This window comes from Podarcis pityusensis (genome assembly GCF_964106645.2).
Source record: "Podarcis pityusensis genome assembly, chromosome: 5".
Lineage (NCBI taxonomy): Eukaryota > Metazoa > Chordata > Lepidosauria > Squamata > Lacertidae > Podarcis > Podarcis pityusensis.
The window spans coordinates 49,494,112-49,517,319 of NC_138032.1; the positions used below are offsets into that span (position 1 = coordinate 49,494,112).

Consider the following 23,208-nt stretch of genomic DNA (forward strand, 5'->3'; position numbering starts at 1 on the left):
ATTTATGTGCTGCTCTTTGTACACGATGTAAGTTATACTCTTAGGAGTTGTGAAGTGTCGCTATGACTAGAATGAAATGTTAAGTAGAAAGTGGGCAATTTGAGATGCTGAAAAGCGTTGTGTTGCCACAGACATTGAAATGTTTTCAAATATGTACAATTCTAGCAAGCTTTGCAGAACGTTCCTTTCCTCTTGCCTCTTTTTGAAAGTAGGTTCTGTAACAACCCTTTCATGTATTTGTGTTTCATTCAGGGCAAAAAGAAGAAAAGGAAAAGGGACAAACAGCCAGGAGAGACCAATGGTAAGTAAAATGGAATGTTTCACGTATTCCTTAGTGGAACAATGAAGGCCATAAGTTACTAATACTGTGCATAAGAAGAAAGTTTGAAATCTCCCAACCTTCTTGCCACAGGGCCATTACTACATCCAGCTTTTTCCTGTTGGATTTTAAGTACAGTTAAATTCTTATTGCTCGCCTTTTAAAACTAGTAGCCACGTAAATGCATGAATAGCATATTATAATGGTAGTTATGTTTGTCCTTAATAACTGCAGAGCTACTCACTGTAGAGCCATAGTTTGTTAATGCCTGTGCCATTATTACCAAAGGTGTGTGTGAGAGAGAGAGTTTGGTATTAATCTGGGCTGTTTCTGTGTGAACTGATGCATGCCTTTACAGTGGTAAATTGCAGCCATTTTTTTTAAATTAAGGAGGTTTGCCATTCTTTCTAGAAAATTAGAAATACTGCATAGGCAATCTCATAGTCAATTTTGAAAAAGCCCTGATTAATTTTTTTCTTTGAAGCCTTTGTATAATTTGTTCTTTTTTTTCAGAACACAGCGAATGTTTCCTAAATCCTTGCCTTTCACTTCCTCCGATTACAGGTGCTAATGTCATTTTCAGCCATTTAAAATAGTTTGTAAATTGCTCTTTTTTTTATCCTGCCATTTTAGATTTTATTAACATTTAAACACTGACATTAAAAATAAATTTATCATTCACACGTTTGTAGCGTATATATATGTGCTATGGTTAGTTTTTTTTCTTTGTTTCTGATTTGTTATTCATTACAGTTGCTATTAAACAGTAATGCAGTAAAAATAACTCATTTGTACTAACTGTGCAAATTGAATATGCAGTATTTCTTTAAAGAGACTGATATAAAAAGCTTAATAATGAACCTCCTTAATCTAATGGCATTTTATGCGGCACCCACTAAGTCTTCTCATGCCTGCATGCGATATATATATCTGTATAGAGAGATATATATAGACATATGCCTTTCTACTCAAACATATCCATTGCTATTCACCTGCTTTACCTGCATACCACTTGCTTCCATGCTTCTGATCATTTTATTTCTGGCTGAAACTAACATATCCATTTTGCTATCTGCTTATTCTGAGCCATTTCTTTTTTTCTTTTTTAAATTATTTTTTAAAAAATACAAATTGAATGTTTATTCCCAAAGCTGCATTATCCCCCCCCCAAGAAGAAAGCATGTTAGCTATTTCTATACTAAGTTCCTTGTCTCCCCCCCACACACCTTTTTCCCCTATAGAAATAAATATTTCTATATCAAAAGAGAAGTCCACCAAATAGTGTTCTTCACAAACCCGCTGCATTTCTTGGGGGCTTGTGCAGAAACAGTAGACGGGTTGTGCCTCCAATGCCTCTTGAATCAATTGCAATTCTTCCCATTATTATTATTATTATTATTATTATTATTATTAAACAGTCCTTTCCAAAGGGATACTGCAGCTTTAATTGCAACAGCTAATTTCAAAAGTTTGATAGATGTGACAATCACTATTTAAAGAAAATAAAACAATCAAAAGTTGATATTTTGCAGTTAATAATGAGGTCATTGATTTTATTTCCTTTTATTTTTATTTATTTTTCTTATTTTTATTTTTTATTTTTTTATTCTCCTTTTCTCTCTCTCTCTCTCTCTCTCTCTCTTTCTTTCTCTTTTCCTGCTCGCTTCTTTCTTGACCTCATTCAGACCTGAGCGCTCCTAAGAAATGCCGAGCGCGCTTTGGCCTTGATCAACAGAATAACTGGTGCGGCCCCTGCAGGTGTGTATAGTCTCCCCACCCCCACCCCGACTTGCTATGGCTGGTTTTGCAGCTGGTTTATTTGGTACTTCCCCCTTCCCCTCCCTCTCCTCCTGCTTTGTTGCTTTGTAGCTCTGTGTTGTGATCTAGAAGACACAAGGGAGTGGGACGCTGCCGTGAATGATCATCTCTTTCTGTTTAAAGGATTTCGCTCTCTTCCGCCGCCCCCCCCCCCCATTTTTGTTTCCTCCACCCACCTGCACACTGCCGCTAGCTGGAAAATTCCCACTGTAAGACAGCATCAGCCTAGGCTTGCACACACAATCCCACCCTCCTCTCTGGAAAGTTCCATACCATATATATATATATATATATATATATATATATATATACACACACACACACATTGCTAAACATCCTTTGATACCACAGTGCAGAGTTCAGCAGAGAAGACACAGGGCTAAGTGAGAGAATGCACAGCAGGCTTAGGCATTGTAAGTGTGTGTCGCCTTGTGGAGATCCTCTTTCTTTCTTGCCCTTTGGTCTGCGAGATTGCCAAATGAACGGGGAGAAATGTTAGCTGTAGCTAAGATTTCGCATCCAACTGAGCTCTATCCACCATTGTGTTGTATTTTTTTGTGTTTACCTTGTGCTAACAGATGCAAATACTCCAAAGAAGTGTCGGGCATTGTTCGGGCTTGACCGACAGAGTTTATGGTGCAAACCGTGCAGGTATACTACCCATTAGGCCTTTGGGAACTAAAAGCATTCTGTCATCTTAGTATTAAATGTATGGTTTATTTTTAACCCCTCCCCTTCCACTTCTCGCCTTCCTTGCTTCTACGACATTGATTGCTAATCAATTTTTGATCTTCAGAATTCTTTGCTAATTCAATGCAAATTTCTTTTCCTTCTTGACCAATAACCTCTCTTTTGGTAGTAGAACTGGGAGTTGGTACACACATCCCCAAGATGCAGAAACTAACATTTTCTTGGTCAAACAAGTGTGTTAAGTGGACATCCGTACAAGTGTCTATGTGTATGCTCTCAGTCTCCAAAGGATATTTGCAGCACTGGTATTTTCACTGTGATGAAAGAGGATACAAATTAGAATTTCTGCTTGGATCTAAGTTAATAATATATTGGGAGTCTATATAACAAATTCTTCTGTATATTTTTGAATCAATCTTGTGTGCTTATGAAAGCTCAACTAAAATTCATATTAGGCACATTCATAAGGTGCCTGGCAAAAAAAATTGCAGTAGTCCATTTGTCGCTGGCTTGTTAAGTTGACATTTGCTTGGCAAGTTGTTTTGGGATTTTAATCAAATTACAGGACATTGTTCTGCATTGTTCAGCTTAATGGCACCGAAGACCAAAACATTTGAAACAACCCATGTTCTACTGCAGGATAAATTCAGTATGCACTTGTTTCTTGGTGAAGGGAAGCAAACTATCTCTTGTTGCATTCTTTTTTCCCCTTAATATGGTTAAATTTGTTATTTCTCTGTTCCGATCCAAGCAGTCTTTGAATTTGGAATATTATGATGGTAGGTATCTCAGTCCAACACACACTCTTTTCTGTATGTAGTGCTCCCCCTCCTCACCTTTCCCTCTGATTCACACCCATACCATGTGCTTCATTCTGTTTTTTTAGACAATAGAGCAGTTATTCATATTATATGCATGCCAATTCTGTTAGTTTTGTGATTCCGAGCTATACACATGGCTTGAAAACGTACTGTACATCTAATTGTTAGATAAAGTTCATGCATTGTCCTTTAAGGACAGCATTCCACCTAAACTCTGTAACTTCCCATCAGATGCATGCGTAAGCACTGTGATTGTGTGACAGAAGCAGCAAAATACACAGGTCATTGTCAATGCAGATTATTGAATACCTTTCGGAAATTACAAGTTCAAGAAACATTTGAACAGCCAGATTACAACTTTAGCTTTCTAAAAATGAGACAACTCATTTAGAGAGCAAAATTCCTCTTAACACTACTAAGCTTATCTGGCAGTTATTCTAGTACATAGAGACATAGGCGGCCATTTTTATATTTGTCAAAACTAGAATGCTGATGGAAGGTAGGAATTATTCTCTAAATCCCTTATCAGTAAAGGGACTATTTTGAACTGAGATAGAGGCCAGCAATGTTGGCTCCACACGTCTGGTCACTGCAACATAAGCAAAGGCATCCCTAGCCATCTGTCTTGAAGGCTATACAGTAATAAATACTTTGTCAAAGGCTTCGTTTGGGGCACCTCAGGTGCTCACTGCCATATTCACCTGTGACTTTGTTTGTGCACGGGTCTGAAATTCTCTTTGCCCTGGGAGGAAAATGAGATTAAAGACCATCTTTGTATGTGTCTTGGTTTGGTCGAAAGTGGCCAAGGTGCCTAATTGTGCATGGGAAGGAGGTTGGGATCAAGGGAGCCAGATAGGATGTCTTATGAGGATCAGATTTGGCTCTAGCTGCCTGTCTCCAGCATCTGCCTCTTTTATTACCTTTTTACTACAGCCAGTATTTTATTGCTTTAAAACTACATTTAACTGTTTTCAAGTCATATTTAAAGAGGATCTGCTACATGATCAGTAGTATTTTCAGTCAAATGATTGTTGAATTGTGTGTGGAAAGAAACAAACTCTTTTTTCTAATACAAAATAGCATTTTCAGCTTAACATAATTTCAGTTTAGTTCTAAAAGCTTTGCGGTAGGATCTTTAAAATGTCATTCTTGAAGCTACAGAGCATGCATATTAACACTGCCAAATTTTTTTTAAAACAAACTGTTACAATAAACTTTAACTTGAAACTCTGTAGGTCATCACTTTCTCTCTTTCTCTCCCTCACTCTTTCTGCTTGACTCCAGTGTTTTGATAGATGATACATTGCAGAGTTCAGTAAAGGAGCAAATACTGGACGTGATCGGGTGAGGGCATCCCACAAACCCAAGATAATTTTTTGATTTCTGATAGCAAAACTCTACTGAGAGTAAAATGAGGACAGTTGGGACAATATTAGTATTAATTAGTACTTAATATTCCAAATATGCATTAGCCTGTGAGGATAGGTAAGTATCATGGCCCACACTTCATGTGTGTATCATACCTAGGGCAGTACTGTCTAGAACATAGAGTTAAATACTTTAAAGGTCAGTTAAATTAGGTATAATGCTTTTAGATAGATATTTGGTTTTCTATAGCTGTTACCAGTGCCATCATAACTAGCCGAACAATAAAGTGCTTTTGGGTTTCAGTTCCAGTATTTGCTTCATGGTATGTCATCTACACTATATTAAAGCATATATGTACGAGACATTTACCACTGGGCTCAGGGACACCTTAATTATTCAATTAATTAATCTAAACATGCTTTGGAGCTAAAAAAATTGCCCATAATCCACTAGGTCTAAAGTGCAAAGAGAGAGAGAGCGTGAGAGAGACAGCTTTGCATGTTCCATGACTTATTAGTGCTGTGTTCATATTTCACAGTTCTGTGGCTGCTCTGCGTAAGCACAGAAACTTTTGTTGAGTGCTGAATTAAAAAGTTGTAAGATAATTTTTTTAAAAAATCAAGTTCCTGGACCTTATGGTCAGGAAAATCACTGCCAACATTTTGAATTTCCAAATGTTGAACAGAGAAGGAAAATACATTTATGGCTTGCATAGCACTTTGTCCCTTGCCATAACTCACAAAATAAATTGTTCAGGATAAGAAAATAGGTCTGTATTTATTAGTGATTATAGAATTCAGCTTTTCTCAATACTGAATTATTTTTTTTTACATACTACCCTGGGCTTACTACTTGTTTTCTACAAGCCTCATGCTGATGACCTACTGTTTACTCAGCTATAAATCTGTACCCGATGCAACACTAAACACACACGTCCTAAGAAACATCAGTTTCTCTTGTCCTTTATATAAAACTGATTTGCATGAACCATACGAGACTGATTCTGATTTTGAAGTGATTTCTGTAAATGAACGGCAGCAAACAGTAACAACCGAAACACCACTTTCAGTAATGACGCTACATTTTGCCATCGCATGTTCTGGGTTTTCTTGGCCCGATGCTGTAGGGAAACCCTTTAGTTGTAAAGAAGAGTGGGTGTCAGGGAGGTGGAGGAAACTGAATTTGGGCACTGATCCCAATCCTATTAGGGACAACACTGGTAATGCAGTCATGTATAGTTCTCTTCAGCACCTCAGAACAAGAACCCATCTTGAAGCTTGTTGGCTTCTTTATGGGCTTACCATTGCAGGCTATGTCTGTAATGACCAAATCCTTGAGCAAGGAGGTGCATCTGTGAAGTTGAGTTTGGTGGGAGGGGTTAGCATCTAGAGATCCTATCCATTGATCCATGAAGTGTATGCATGCACACACATGCTCCTCTACCCTTTGTCCTGCATGGCCTGCCAGAGCCTCCCACTGCCTCCCACCAACAGCATGGCGACTGATTCAGAAGGTCCCCATGGCACTGACAGGTAGAGCTCTGTGTGCTATTTGGAAAACGCTGATCTGTAAGGCAAGATAATAGTACCTTGCATGCCGATGTGGAACATATAATGGGATCTCCTAAATATTAGCACCACTCTGTTAATATAATCTTGCTTATTTCCCATGGGTTGGTAAAAAAAAAAAAAATGCTGCTTTGAACTGTGGATATGGTAACATTGCCTCCTTTCTGCCTGAAGGGACTAATTAAAGAGTAAGACATAAAGAACATGAAATAGTTCAGGGCAGTGAACTACATCAATTTCTTGCTAATAGATTTCCAGTTTTTATTACTTTAGGTAGGAGGCTTCTAGCAAGGTTCTGTTTAGAGCCCACCAATTACTCTTTTTTATCTTCTAACTTGCCTTAATAAAGCATGGTTTGCTGTTGCCTGCCATCTTGCACTTTCTCTTTCCTTTTATTTTCTGCTCTGTGCTTTGTGACTTTAATTCATAAGGTTTTACATGCATGGCTGTCTTAGTTTTTAGCATGTATTGATCAGCAGGCTAATGTGGTTGAAATTCTCCACTGCCCTAACAATTGACTTTGCTGTGTGGAACGTTGGGCAGAACCTTAATCTCATTTTTTTGGGGGGGGGGGAGGGGAAAATTATTAATCTGTTCTGTTCCAGAAAACTTTAGGAATTGACAAGAGCAAGTTGCTTGGGTTTCCTAGCTAATCCTTTCTAAAATGTGACCCATTCTAATTATTTATTATAAAAATATTTATATACCACTAAATCCTAAGAGCATATCAAAGCAGTTTACAGCATTAAATTTTTTTTTAAAAAAACATACCATAAAAGCATAAAAGGTTAAAAACAATTCAAAGGGGGGGGGGGGATAAGAGCTAAATTTGGAAGCTGCCTTATACAATTTGCTCCATTTTGACCAGTATTGTTTACACTGCCTGGCAGCAGCTTCCAGACAGAGGTCTCTCCTAGTCCTACCTGGAGATACCAGGGATTGAACCTGGGACCTCATAAAATAAAGTGCAAATGTATCATTAAAGGTGCAGTGACAGAGCATCAGTGAAGTGAAATGGAGATTGTGACATGAAACTAATGCTGGGTGGAATGCCCTCTGAAGTGGACATAGTCCACTCACTTGGATTTGAAAGTGTTAACTCTCAGGTTACAGATGACTGGGTGATAGTGTCACTTTACTGGACTTTTATAATTACACCAGTGGAAAATTGTCCAGCTGACCTTTATAATTCTACATATGGGTCAGCTTGGAATCAATCACCCTGACACCTGATGGGGCCGTTGGTCAGTTTCAACATAGGGTCAACTGGCCACATACGATACTTGCCTTTCAGCCTCAGCTGAGAGTCTCATGCTAACAGACGTGAACTTCAGTTGAGAAAGGTGTCTTGTATTACTCCAACATGAGTGCAAAAAAGAAAAAGATCAAAACGTTGTGTTTGCTGTGACCGGTTTTTAGAATCCGTTTGCCCTGTGGGAATCTGCTCCAGAGGACGCATTCATTGTACGCCTAATATTTTTGTTCTGCCACTAGACATGTCTTCTGAATATTAGGCAGTAGGTGCAATGCATAGATGTCATTCTTTATGTAAGTTGGATAAGCCAGGGTGCATAGTGGCCTGATTTAATAGCATTGATAACTTTTGTGAAATTCTTAACCGTTTTCTGATTGTTTCTCTTTACAATGATACCTGTTGTTGCTTTGTTTGTGCACTCCACGCCTAACCAAGATTTAAGTTTTCTTTTGAAGTTCTTTTAATTTCTATAAATTAAAGTAGAAGCCAAACAATTCCTTCTCCCACCCCACCCTTTATGAAATAAAATAAAATAAATGAATGTGTGATAATCCACAACCTGCAGGTTATACAACCAGTTATTCTTGTTAATTTGGACGGTATTTCTGTTCATCTTCCTTTTCCTTCATTTCCCACTTTTATTCTTCCTGTTACTCTTTCCTCTTTTTTGTGTCTGTGTGACGTTGATTTTTTTTGTTTGTTTTTGTTTTCACACGGTGTGGTTCTAAACAGAAACAAGCAGGAGTGGTAGATCCTCGGCTACAGTTGGTCGCAAAGGTGGGGTTTCTTCCAAGGCAGGCAGGGAGATATTCCAGAAGCGAGACTCCAGAGTCAGTCTTACAGAATGCTTGGTGCCAACTGAGAGGAAGTATCTGCCATATTTTGGTTTGTAGGGGAACTAATGTAAACAGCTAAGAATGAATTCACTTGGTGCTAAAAGAACACAAAACCGATTTTAAAATAATAATAAAAATTGCCTAAATGGGACAAAGAGCAAATTCCGCTAGTTAGCAGAAAGACGGATTCCTTAATCGTTGTCCAGAGGTAGCCAGCACCATTATAATAATTGGGTATAGCTAAACAGAGCCCGGCATAGTTGGTTGATGGCTCTTTGTTTTAGGGTTATTATTTTCCCCTCCAAATAGCGTCTTTGCCCTTCACAGATTGCTCTCTCCCTATTTCTAGGAGAAAAAAAAAGTGCGTTCGCTACATACAAGGTGAAGGCAGCTGCATCAGCCCACCCTCTTCAGATGGAAGCCTACTAGACTCTCCACCGTCTTCTCCCAACATGCTAGCCTCCCCCACAAGAGACTCAAAACCACAGACTGAACAAACCCAACCTCTCTCGCTCACATTGAAACCCGACCCACTCTCACACCTCTCGATGATGCCGCCCCCGCCGTCCTCCATAGCCCTGACTGAAAGCTCCACTAGCAAATCCAGCGGTCTGCCTGCTAGTAATTGTCAGAACGGGGCACTGGACCATCAGTCTGCCACTTTACCGCAGTCCGCGCCGTCCTCCTCTTCGCTAGCGCAACCCTCGACATCCTCCTTGCATTCCCATAATTCTTTGGCTGGGACACAGCCTCAGCCACTGTCACTCGTCACCAAGTCTTTAGAATAGCTTTAGCCTCTTGTAGCCGTTTTTAAATTTTATTTCATTTCTTTTTGTGTCAAGATTTCTCCCCTCCCCCCTTTTTTCCGTTTATATATTTTTTAAAAATTTGTGCCATATGGCTGGCTACATTAGTTGATGTGTATCGAGTTCATTGGTCAATATTTGACCCATCCTTATTTCAATTTTTTTTTTCCTTTTTAAATATGTAGATGGAGAAAAAAAAAAGCCTCATGATTCTGCCAAAATTTTTATCAACAGCTGTTTAAAGTCTTTGTAGCGTTTAAAATATATATATATATAAATATATATATACATAACTGTTATGTAGTTCCAATAGCTTAGTTTCAAAGACTGATTTTAAAAATGAAAAAAAGAAGCAATTTTGAAGCAGCCCTTGCCGAAGGCGTTGGTTCTTTATTATTTGTATTAAATACGAGCTTGCGAACCAATCATTTTACATCTGGTTTTTAAAACTTTTTAAGGGCACAATGAATGCAGTGCCGCTATTTTTTTCCCATTTTTTTTTCCTTTGTGTGATATTAACTTTTCTTGTGATGTTACTTGTTATTGTTTAAATGTACAGAAACAAAGGGTTAAAATGTGTTAATATACCTTGTTCCATGGTGTTGTTCTTTTTTGGGGGAGGGAACGCTACTCAACAATTAAAAAGTATCACAACGCTATTGGACCAGTAGTATTTATTGCTTTAGAGATTGCTTGTTGTATCTGTATGTTTGTCCATTTTTTAAAAGAAATGCTTTCCTTTCTTTTTTTTCCTTGAAACATTGTGTAAAGGTCTTTTTTTTCTCCCCTTAGTGTAAGCAACATATATATAACAACTCATTTGTACAAGGTTTTTAAGTTTATATATAAATGTGTATATATATATTTTTGTTGGCTTCTTTTTTTATTTTGTTTTAATTTCTTCCTTTTTTCTGTCACACAGTTGCCACCAAATGGACATTTGCAGATGGATCAATAGTGTAAAAAAAAAAAAAAGCTTTAAAAGCCATTACATGAAATAAGACTTGAAAATTTAGCACGGGACTTTTTATCAGTGCTGTTGGAAAAACAGCAGACTTTCCCATTCAGAACTGCAGATGACTTCCCCTGCCACTTGTAGGCTGTGAGCAAAAAATGTTATGTGCCAAAATTCTCAGTGATTTTCTCCTTTCCCAACAATTTTTATGCTGTATTTTTTTTTTTTTTTTGTTCATCCTGTTTTGCTGTGATGTTACATAGGTAGATATGTATGTAGTTTTTAATGTCACCTATTACAGACGTGTTTGGTAGCAGATTGTCCAGAAAGCATTTTAAAATGAAGAGGTATAAACCCTAAAGGGCCAAATTCTGTATATTAGATTATTCATAAAATGAAAAATCAGACTGCCACTTTTATGTACACTTACTACATACAGGTAGGTAGCAAACTTAAAAAAAAAAAACCTAGGCATGTTGATGTTGCAAATTTTTTAAAAGAAGATAAATGCTGTATAAAGCTGAAAAAAATGTTCATCTGTTCATCCAGTGCCATTGTAGTTGACATGAAGCGATTGTAAAACTGTCTCCAGTTTTCTTCTCTGGTTTATTAAGATGCTAACTATGACATTTTTTGTGAATCCTTTGAATGTTTCCTAACAGTTGTGATGTTACTGTTCCGTTTTATTGCTCTTATTCCGATTTTTCATTTCTAATGGTTTGGAAGCCATTTTTGTAATGAATAAATGTCCATGCTGTACAGTATCTGTAGCATGCAGTTCTGGATTAATAAAAGCAACTTAGTACGTGCAGATGGACTTGCAGCTCATTTACCTAGAGGTTTTATTTAACCCCCAGCACCTCTGCCAAGAAGGCTTTTGACAGGACGTGTTTTTATCTGTTTCAGGAAAAGCAGCTTTAAAAAATGCTGAATAAACCAACATAGAGGTTGGGCAGGTTGCTAAGTATTTTGTGACTGCCTAGTCCTGAGGTTATTTTATAATGTTTCAGATCAGAGGAGCATAGGATTGACTCAAGACCATTTGGACACTGTGTTTATTCACCAAACACAGATAGGTAATATTCACTGAGAGATTGTGTCTCACCCAAAATACACAATCTGAACTAAATTTGGATACTTTAGCCTCTAGGCCAGGAGCAGCCAACTCACGTTCTCATCTTGGCCACTGGCCATGCAACAACCTCTGGAGGGCATCCATGGTGGTTCTCTCTGCTCTAGACTAAGCATAGGGCAACCATAATCTGAAAAGGGGTAGAGCTTCTGTTGCTGTAAGAGATCTGAAGAGAACCCAGATGCCTCTTGGCAGCTTTCAAGAAGCATCTTAGAGGGAAAGCACAACCACACTTAGGATCCCGCTTTCCATGGTTCCTTACAGTATGCAAACAAAAGAACAAAAAAGGGAGACGTGTAAGCTTCAGATGAACATGGAGCTTATGTATTTCTTAGATGGAGTAGCGTTCCCTTTTCTTATATTACAAGGAGCAGGAGAAAGTAAATGAGAGAAAACATGCTGAGATGCTCTTCAGTGCCTCTTGAAATGTACATAATATCCCACAATGTTGCAAGAATATGGAAAAAATGATAATGCCATTCTACTCCTTCATACAGCTCTTGAAAAGAAGTCCATCAGGAATCCTGTCTCTCTCTTTTTTTGAAATTTGGACACCCTTTTCACCCACAGTTCTTCCCCACTGCAGTAAATTCTGTTGTCAAAAACTTGGAGCAAATCTCTTTCTCCCATCTTTGCAGACAAGATCATCTCTAGAATTCCGCTGCCATTCATTTGAGGATTTTAATTATTGGTACAACCATACGTCTTCCTATGCCTGTTGAATGGAATCTCCAGCTTCCCTCCTCTGCAAGGACAGAATGCATTTGAAGCACATACAGTGCTAAGAATTATTGCAGCCAGGAATTTGTAGATACTTAGTAGGCTAAATTCAGCTTACATTTTGTGCATTTCAATTCTTCTGACACATGCTTTCCCATCAACTAAAACGCATGTGGCTCCTCAGTTCTAAGAGCTCCCCAACTTTGGACACTGTTGTTTGGAGAACAGCACACATTTGAATAATGTACATATCCTTTACTTGGCAGTATGTTGTGTTTTCTTCTTAATGTTGCATTATCTGCATGACATTATTTTCTCAATAAAAAGGATTACTGTATCTTTTTTGCAACTTGTAGCCATCTGTGAACACCAATAACTCATGTAGCTGAGAGAAGATCTATTTGAGACATTAGAATTGCCATATTGTTTGAGAGCAAAAAATGTACTGAGGGAAACACTGGAACATCTTGTACTGGATATTTCTCTCTCATTTCTTAGTCTTGCACCTTTTTTTGCAGATCAACAATAGATTAAATGGTAGAGGAATGGTGGGATGAAAAAAAGGTATTAATCTCATGTTTTTCCTCCCAATCAGAAACTATTAAAACATATAAGGAAGAATAATTTCTGTCCCATATTTCTTACTGCCCTATACTGAAAGCTCAAACAAGTAAGGATATAAAACAAAATAAAATTTAAAAAATCACCTCTAAACTAAATCAGACAAACCTATATAAATTGGACACACATACATACTTTTACAAATATTATTCTGTTTGTGCTATGTTGTATAGTTTGTTTCATATTATCTCATTTTGCTTGGCAGGGATGCCATACCTATTATTATTGTTGTTGTTGCTGCTGCTGCTGCTGTTTTAACAATCGTTTTATACAAAAAAGTAGATTTCAGAGTGCCTTGATTAAATTTCCATAGTGGTATGCCTGGCAAAAATGTAGCAGGCACAACATTTGCTATATCTTTTAAGTGGGAAAAGCTTTACTTGATAAACCTCTGCTCTACACAGTTTTTAAAAGCACAGGGCCCTGCCAGGAAATTGTGGTGGCCGTGTTTTGTTGGAGCTTTGAGACCAATAAAAGTGCAACTAGAACAAAGTTAAGTTCACATAGTGGCTATTTCTAAACATTATGTGAAATTCAGCCCCTTAAGGTTGTTAAGTTGCAAAGACAGCTAAAGCCACCCTGTTATCTGCTGGTCCACAGCCCAAATCCTCTTCCAACATCCTTTAATTTTGCTTTTTCTACCTGCTTCCGGACTTTATCCCCAACCCTGCTTCTGCTTTTGCAGGCCGAGGACCACACTGGCCCAAAGTCAACTCTCCAGTGACATTTTTTTCCCCTCCAATAGGGCACAAAAAACTTGTTCATTGCTTACTCTGCACTCTTCCACTACCTTGCCTTTTTTCCCTTGCCCAGTGGAGTAATTTTATCATATTAAGATGTAAAGGACTAGGGCTGTCCTCACCCACATCTCTAAGGCTGATCTTGCACAAGCCACCTGAATCGGGCTGCAGTATTTAATTGATTAATCAATACACACCTTTTATGATGCCCCCAATTAACCAGGCAGTAGATTTTTACAAATGGCAAATTATTTTTATTCCAAGTATTTCTAAAAACTGCAGAAGGCAAACTTCATCTTAAAAAAGGCTCCCTGTCTTACATTGTGGGTGCTGCCTCTCCTAAGATGATACCTGCTACATGCAACAATTTATCTGAGAACAACAAAAGTATGCTCCTCAATTTAAGTATACTGCGTCTGCATTTACGCATATGTAATTGCTCAGCTGAACTTCACAAGATTAGTTAAAACGTAATCAGGTTGCAGCCCTACTTTTGAGCCACTCTCCTGATTCTGGTATGCGTGTGGTAAAAATTCAGTCTTAACTGCAGTAGTGTTAGGCTCTTCTGTCACTTACTGCCAATTGAAGAAGCAGATGTGTACATTTCAACTTTCCTGGATTATTGTTTAAGCTATGAATATATGCACTCTTATCTGAAGCAGAGCAATAGGAGTCATTCTTCAGCAAAGGCTAGTAAAGGAATGGTTTTTCTGCACCAGTTAGAGGAGATGTGGTGACATTTAAAATATAATGGGAAAGGGGAAATCTTAAAAAGGCATTAACAGACACTTGACAGGTTGGGGTTTTAGTAAAAAAAATCATTAGAAGCCTCTTTTGCCTCTCATTGCTCACTGGATTCCTTCCACCCCTTGCAGTATAAGGGGGGCACATGAGGATCAGGTTGGATTACTGAGGTGTCCTGCCTCAGTTACAAATTGTTACACCAGCTGCCTCCAAACTGCATTTCCTAGCCATGGTCACAGCCCAATTGCTCACCTTGACTTGTGGCAGTGTGGAATTAAGTCAATTGATGGTAGTGGGTCTGAGGAGTAAATTTTTTTGGGGGGGAGACTGTTTGGCTTGTTCCATAGGTTGCAACCAACACGGGGGGGAGGGGCTTGAGTAGGGAGTCCAGAAGGTATTTACAGTGGTACCTCAGGTTAAGAACTTAATTCATTCCGGAGGTCCGTTCTTAACCTGAAACTGTTCTTAACCTGAGGTACCACTTTAGCTAAAGGGGCCTCCCGCTGCTGCCGCTTGATTTCTGTTTTCATCCTGAAGCAAAGTTCTTAACCCGAGGTACTATTTCTGGGTTAGCGGAGTCTGTAACCTGAAGCATCTGTAACCTGAAGCGTCTGTAACCCGAGGTACCACTGTATTTATGCATTTATTTATAAGAGTTATTCTCCGCTTTCTGGAAAAAACCCTCCACAAGATACCTTACAACATTTTGAAATGCAAATCTACTTTCATAAAACCATTTAAAGCCCCTAGTCATCAGCAATAATTGGGGGGGGGGAGGGGTGGCTAGCACAAAACAATAATAACTGAGCTATATCCCTAGTCTCATTTATAACCCCAAATTAAAAGCTTTCGAGAACTAACAGGCTTTAAAATCTGCCTTCTTAAAAGACCCGAGACATGTAGCCCACCTTATCTTTGTAGGGATTGCAGGTGTTCGGGGCTTTAAAGGTAAAAATCAGCATTGTGAACGGGGCCCAGAAATGCAGTTGGTGTGGCATATTTTGACTGCCTGCTTCCCACCAATAGCCCAGGAGCCATATTTTGTTGAAGCTTCTGAAACATCTTCCATGGCAACCCTACACAGAGCACATTACAGTACGCCTGGTGTGGTTTGAAACTGAGGTGAGATTTGAATTCTTCAGTCAGGACTCCCAAGTAGCATACCAATCTAAGCTGGTAAAAGGCACTCCTGGCTACCATTGTCACCTGAGGTTTCTCAGCCAGCACCACCAAATGTTAAACTTAATCCTTCAAGGGGAGTACAACCTCATCAAGGACGGATTGAAATCCTTCCAGATTTGCCAGATCTCCCACTCAAAGTATCTTGGATGAAGCAGTCTCCTAGCCCTTCTAGAAGCTTCCTGATGTTGACTGTCCATGCCTTTCAGAACAAAGATCAGTCACATGTTGGAGCTTAGCGTAGAGTCACCTGTACAAGTCAAACGGCGAAAGACATTTTACTCATTTGTTAAATGTATATACCACCCACATGCCCTGGCTCTCTGACCAATTTAAAGTCTCCTCGCTCTCATATTTGCACCAGAGTTGTCTTTAAATTAATAATGGTGAAGATTAAACATGTAAATTAATAGTTATATGACCCATAGCTGACCTACTCACAGTCTCTCTCATGTCTTAATTCCAGGAGTGTGGCAGGAATGCAATTTTTGCCAACCCAATAGTTTACATTTAGTGGGTTTTTTCCAGTTCATTCAGCGGACTAAATTCCTGTCTAATGTTCACTTGGGGAAATAGTGTTTTTCCCCCCAACAGTGGTCAGTGATTTTGTAGTGGGGTTTAGAATGGAAGCTGGGAAAACAATGTTGTTTCAGAAAAACTCACAGGCAGCTGCTAACCTATAAGATCCAACTATGATCTGAGTCAATCAGAAGATATTGATGCCAGAGTTAATTGATCTCTCAGGTTTGGCAAGTTGGCTTCTATATATGAACTTGGAAACCATTGTTTGTTTAAACTACTTTGTGAGGACAAGCCAGGAGCAAACTGGTTTAAAAACTTGGCTTTGTTCATTATTTAGAGTTTTGAAGCCACTTCCGTAGCTCTGCAAGCACCTACAGCTAACTCTTATTTTCTGCAGGTCTCTCTTCTTCCTGTGGGCCAATGAGGCTCAGTGGTACTTTGAGTTGCTTAGTAAGGAAAAGTTTCTTCTGCTTTACTTCTGTAGGTTTGCTTTGTAAGCTTGTCAGCAGCAAATATTCCTATCAGATGGGAAACTGAAAATAAAACACTGAAGCAAAAGATGGACAAGCTAGGACAGTTGTGTTTTAATGAAGCTTTGAGTTGAAAGGTGCTTTGAGATTAAAGGAAAAGGGTGTAAAATGTTAAATAACTAAAGAAATGCATATAAATCAATATCATATTTGGTTCATGCTGATGATGCAGTAGTCAACAGAGGAACAGAGGAAAGCTGGAGAACACTATCATTAGCTATCAGCATTACAATTATCTAAAAGTCACAAGCCCACAATGGACAAAACAAGTGAGATTGGAGATGTTCCCGTATCAGGTCTGAGAAACTGAAATGGTTGTAGTACCAAGCAGTGGTTTTTTTCTGGGGGGACACATATCCCTAAATATTTTGGGAAGCTAAGTTTGGCCTCATTGAGGGGCAGCATTTCAAGATGAGTAGGAAAATGAGAGTACCCCTAAACATTTATTTATTTTTTGGGGGGGAAAGCACCGGTACCAAGTGTCAGTGGGGCTTTAGAGAAGTGCTTTGACACTGAGCTGACAATGTCAATGGGGAGGCAATCAGATACAGAGAATAATAAAAGGGAGATCTAATGATTAGTGGGAACCAAAATTTTCCTACTTACGAGTGTCTTAATGAAAGCATATTGGGGGCATACCAGCAGAGAACTGAAACCTAGCACAGGAGCCATTTTGAGATCACCTGTAGTTTAGGTGTCAGGTGAAGTTTGTGCCATTCACATCTCCTGTGGCACTGACATCTGCTTGAGGGCTTCCCAGAGGCATCTGGTTGGCCACTCTGGGAAATAGGATCCTTGAATGATAGGCCTTTCTCTTATGGCATCATTTACCAGAGTAAACGTTGCAGTGGAGTCAAGTTGTTGCAAGAGAACTGGAGGAATGAAAACAAACATGACGGCACACTGCTCTCCTTATACTCTCATGTTTCTGTTTCATGAGCCATGCAAAGTTTGCAACAAACAATATTATAATAAGAAGTTTCTTACACCAGGAGTATTTTTCCTTTATATACTAATTTTATCTCCACATCTGATTTATGCCACATAATGGAAATTTTGTTCTGACATAAACCACAACAAATCTAAAATATCAAAATAAAATAAAATGCAAAACAGTACTTATGAATCACATTTTTAATCCAAATGCTTTTAAAATAAAATAAACAGATGCAATTTGTAACGTATGATGGAGAGTAAATAGGAATTTTAAATTCATTACTTCTGCTCCAGTTACAAAGTGATCTGGTCCAGACTATTAGTTTAAACTTCTGTTTAAACTGTTCATTTATAGACATCCAAAATATAAGCATTGGGCAACAATCAGTTAATTGCTTAGTCACATTTTCTGGCAATGAGTTCAGTTGCACACACTGGTTCATTGGATAGGACAGGGCCAGAGACAATATAAATAAGCTGCTATCACCAGGACAAAGAGAGAAAAGAGGAATGTTCAGGATGAACTACTTCTGAAATTTCTCTAATGCTTAAAATAAAATGAGGTCCTTGTCTGATGAGAGAGAAAGATCCAGGCGGTGGGGGGAGAAAAACTATAGCTCTCCCCAGTTTTATGGAATTAGGGTATGACTCTGACTTTTTAAAATTTAGTCTCATTCCTATCTGCCATTGACTCTCCCTAGCTTTCCACCTCCTTGCAAATATCCCTCTTCCTTTGCCACTTTAAAGCAATCAAGTAGTGGTGGAAAGTCCATAGTTGTAAAGATAGAACCCATTAAAAGATTTGGTACCTCAAGAAAGTTCTATTTTCTTATAATCACTTAAATTTGTGATTCATTCTTGGTTTATTAAGGGAGCAGAGTAACCATATACACCAAGAAAACCAGACAAACCCTTTGAAACAAGCTAAAAAATATGCATTGCCTAAGCATCAGATGAACAAAAGACAGCTTGCCTTAAAACCATGAGTGTGTAGTCTCAAGAAACACTTTTATTCAATAAAAAGGCAATTGTCATAGAATTCCAGAAAAAGTAAATTAAACACAGTATCTGGCTTTAAAAAAAATCAAAATCACGTATCCTTTATATGGTAGTGATTTGGGTTGTACCCAGCCATTTTCTGTTTGTTTCAGAGTGAAGAGGTTTAATAACATCTGGGGGTTGTTTTCAAAGACTTTTTGGAGAAGGAAAAATTGGTTCCAAAAATAGTGTTCACAAAGAAAACCCCAGCAGTTATGCTTCATATCTCCTAAGAATGTGTTGAAAATAACAGGCAATCTATTGACATCACTTCTGCAGACCAATTAAACTGCAAAAAGGGTTCCAATGCCTTTCCTTTGGCGATCACTTGCAGCCGAGTCAGAATGTCTTCCCATTGAGTCCACTGGGAAGTTCCGTAGCTGGCATACTTTCTGTCCTGTTCTGGGGCTATGTCAGCAGAATGGACTGAATTCCAATGGATCCAAAGTATCCCCTGATCCACCCCAGAATGCCTCCTTTCCCCCCACTGCACCACCTGGGCACTGACAGTGGAGGAGGAGCAGCTACAGAGGTTTCCACAGAAGGATGCCTTGGTGAGTGAGTGTCCTGGTCAGCCTTTAGAGAGGGAGGTCCATACTATTCTATGGCCTATGGAGAGCTGTCACAGGGACATGGTTGGACTTTGGTAATATGGCGCCTGTAGCAATAATTCCTTCTGGTGCAGTTTACTTGTATATTTACCCACATAAATCTAGGTTTTGCTGTTGTTGTCATGTGCCCCTTTGGCTCAGTGCCTTATGTAGGGGACTGTCCCCCACCACCCTAAATCTGGTGCTGACAGGGACCATGGGATTGCAGCCTTAAGAAGTTGGACTTACTGTGGGTATAGGTCTCCTTTAAGAGGTAGGCTGGGAGAAATAATAGGTAATTATAGATAATGATGTCAGCAATTTCCAGGTGTTCCACCTCCACCTGCTGTCATTTTGTGATTGGTGGGCTCCAGTAATTTCCAACCCTTTCAACTGGGTCCTGGCAATAGAAAATTAGAGAAACTCCGCTTTACAGAAACCATTTTTGACAAAGGACTGAAATATTTTGTTAGCGGTGCACAGTTTTACAGGGAATTTCAAACCGAACACGGCAGCACAACCAAATATGATTACTGAAAGTGTGGTAGCTCAGTTGGAATGGGTTACAAAACAACATGCTCATTTTGTTTGTCGTGTCGGATAATGTACCACCTATATTAGAATTTGAGTGCTTGGCTTAATCAAAAGAATGTACTCAGTGGAGGAGGAAACACCTGGTAACATGGAATTGTTTCATTGATTTCACAGGGGAGTTGGTAAACTAAAAATGGAATATGATATACAACTGACTACACCAAATAGACCAAACATACATACCCCCATATATGTTACTCTAGTATTGCCAAATCTTTCAAAGCAAACTGGATAAATTGGTGGACTTTCAAATTACTGGAAATTACTTTATTACTCTTTGGTGATAAAACTAAGGAGGAAAAAGGATCTGTGTCTATATCTCAAACAGTTAAATCTATATGGAGAGAGAACATTTTTCCATTTCCCAGCAGAGAAGAAATCTTGAGTGCGATGGCAGGTGCAAACTATTTCACTACTTTGGATTTCTCATGTGGATTTTGGCAGGTCCTCTCACAGACTGCAGTTCATGATTATGCACTTTAAAATTCTTTATTATTCATATTTTATTCCAATTTTTTAACAGTAGGTGTTGATTACAAACTACTGTTTTCTTGTCCCACAACTGTCTCTCTTATCTCCAGTTGTTACAGTTTTGTATTAAGCATTTTTGCTTAGTGGAAATTGCTTGTGTACAATGTGGGCTTTTTTTAGAAAGTGGAAAAAAGAAAAAAGAGAAAGTAAGATGGGAAGAAAGAGAAAGGTAAAGGAGATGAAAGAGAATGGAAAGGAAGCGTAAGAAGGAAGTCAATATTGTTTTATTACACATGCTGTGCCAAGATGTCTAATTCCACCCCCACCCTATTTTTAAAATTTGAAATAGCACATATTTTTGTGGGCTGCTAATACTAGGAGTCATAGATGCAAGTATCCATTCTCAGGATGAACTTTGCTTCCCAGATTTGCAAGATGATACACTGGCTCTAGACTTCCTTTTGCCCATCTAATAAGTTTGAGTAGATGGCCCACTGGGGTATTACATCCTTCACACACCATTGAAAGGTGCTGTTTTTTCATATTACTATTTGGCTTAAAGTTTCTCCCCAAATCATTCCATAGAAAAATGCAATTGCTTGAGGTCACAGAAAAGACAAAACTGATATCTTCATCTGGTGTAAGACCCTGGAAGGACATGATCAGAAACTACAAAGAAGACTTATTCTTCTTTTTTCTTTGGCGATCATTCATAGGTTAGTAAGATTGTCTTCCATGAACACAGTCTTAACAGTGAGTCCGCAAGTGACTGTGGAGGCCAATTCTGGATCCACATGCTCTTCCACAGTGGGGACATAGGTTTCCAGGTGGGAGTTGATCATGGTTTGCCAAATGTGCCTTCCTCTTAGCACGTTTCTCCCTTTCGTCCTGAGTTTGAGTGTCTTCAAAGTCCATGACACCTTTGGTAAAGTCTGTTCTCCAATTGGAATGCTTGCAGGCCAGTGATTCCCAATTGTCGGTGTTTATACTACTTTTTAAAGATTTGCCTTGACATAGTCTTCTGTAGCTATTATAGTCTCATTTTTTGCCATATGGAAAGAATCTCAGAGGACAGTTTGAACCAACAGCATTCCACCCATTAGATCCCACTGACTTAAGATAAAGAATGCAGTGTGTTTTTCCTCTATATTTTGCCTTACTTTCTCCCTTCCACCCCCAAAAACCACAAATACAATAAAATGTAAACATATTGACAAGTTTGTATTGCCTGTGTATCAGATCAATGCCAATCCATCTCTATTGTGTGATCCCACAGTGTCTTAAATGCTGCAGAGTGTAGTTGTGTTACACCATGACCTCTCACAATCATTACTACAAACCGAGAGTCTATTTTGTCTGATTTTATCCTCCCCAGAGCAGGAGGCTGGTACCTTACTTTGTGTGTGTGTTGACATAGAGAAGTAAAATACAAACTCATGTAATTATATCATTTTGTACATTTAAATTATCCCAGTTTGTGCAATAAAAATTGCTCTTTGACTATGCTAATTGGCATTGACAATAAAAAGGAATTCATAGGAACTTTTTCTGCAGCCTGAATTGCCTTGCCACTTCCATGCCAAAAATAAGGGATGCTGTGGAGCTATTATATCAATTCTATATAGTCAACATAGTGTGTTGGATGAAAGGGCTGTTGGTTTTCCTGTGCCCCAGTCCCAGCAATTGACCTGTGGAGCACTGCTGGCCTGCAAACTGATGGAGGATGAAGAAGCCAGGTTACAGTCCTACTTCTAAATTGAAAGCCGCCCTCTTTCTTTCCTCCTGCAGCAAGCCAAAGAGATCAGTTGCTATTGGATGTGAAGCTGCTGGTGCTAACAAGTTGGTCCCTTTTGCCTCACTTAGCTTGGTGACTGCAGTACAGTGGCCTGGCAGCCCTGGCCTCATGGGTCTCAGGTAGCTGGCACACTAAAGTGTGAATTTAAGTTGGCCCATATAGTAAAAGCATTTAAACGAGACAAAACCTGTGCAGGACATCCAGGTGAATGTTTTGCCCATGATCAACTTTATGTTTAAAAACCATTAATCTACTGCGTGTGTGCATTTGTATGTGTTTGTGCATATATATATATATATTCTGTGACCTATGGGTTTTGGAAGAAGGGACAACAATATTTGACTATGATTGAACCTCAGCTTGTAGAGATATATATATATCTATATTGGACTGTGGGATAGTAAATTATGGAATTCTTTAGACTTGTTCATTTGGAGGAAATTCAGCTTTCTGTGCAGCGAAGCCCCAGGACTCTTCATGGTTCTGTAGCAAAGTCAATAACACCGCTTGGTGTCATCCACGCAGGCAAGAGCCAGTTGGATTAAAATACACACTCTGCTGTGTGGTGTAACGTTAGTGAGCCTATTCATATTTGTGGAGCATTTACAAGATGTGGCTCTGTGTGTGTTATGTCTTGTTTGGCTGCAAACCTTTTCCCCTATATATATATTTTTCTGGTCGATGAGCAAGGCAGGAAAGCACTGAGAAAACATCGCTATCTTATTTGCAAGACAATCCCATTTATTGCTGCTGGATGCCAGGTTTTGCCAGATAACTTTGTTATCTTCCCTTGTCAACAGGCTGCTGTTTCCCACTCAAGTCCCAATTGTACCTTTTAAAGATGCTCTCTTCACTTTCAAATGCGTCAAGTACAAAAGATCCAGGCAGGTGGTAGTTTTAAAACACAGTGAGTTGGCATTTTTAGGTAGGTGGGGACTAAGTTTGGAATGGAAACACGCAGCTTTTGAGCCTCTCTCCCTCTTCCTATGAATAGCTGTCGTTGTTCTCTCAGGCCTTAAGCACCGGTTTCAAGACCACCTTCAGTCAGCCAATCAGCACTCTGTTATTTAATTATAACAAAATTCTTAGCTGTGTCTGCTGCTGCTGCTATAGCTTCTGCATGGGCAAGTGGGGGGTACTGGATTGACTTTTGGAGCCAG

At 39.0% G+C, this 23,208-nt stretch overlaps 1 protein-coding gene across 42 annotated transcripts in view; it reads left to right on the forward strand.

The window, feature by feature from the left end:
* TCF7L2 (transcription factor 7 like 2) overlaps positions 1-11,831 on the forward strand; it is a 205,556-nt gene extending 193,725 nt beyond the window's left edge. For 10 of the 42 annotated variants that reach the window (XM_081006404.1, XM_081006441.1, XM_081006426.1 and 7 more), the window contains 4 exons: positions 253-301; positions 833-883; positions 2,005-2,077; positions 9,025-11,831. In XM_081006404.1, the coding sequence (XP_080862530.1) occupies positions 253-301; positions 833-883; positions 2,005-2,077; positions 9,025-9,463 (612 nt within the window). In that variant the 3' untranslated portion in view covers positions 9,464-11,831. Of the gene's footprint in view, positions 1-252; positions 302-832; positions 884-2,004; positions 2,082-2,715; positions 2,789-3,578; positions 3,608-9,024 lie in introns of those variants that run through there. The other 32 variants (XM_081006422.1, XM_081006425.1, XM_081006430.1 and 29 more) reach the window with 19 other exon arrangements.
* The last annotated feature ends 11,377 nt before the right edge of the window (positions 11,832-23,208 follow it).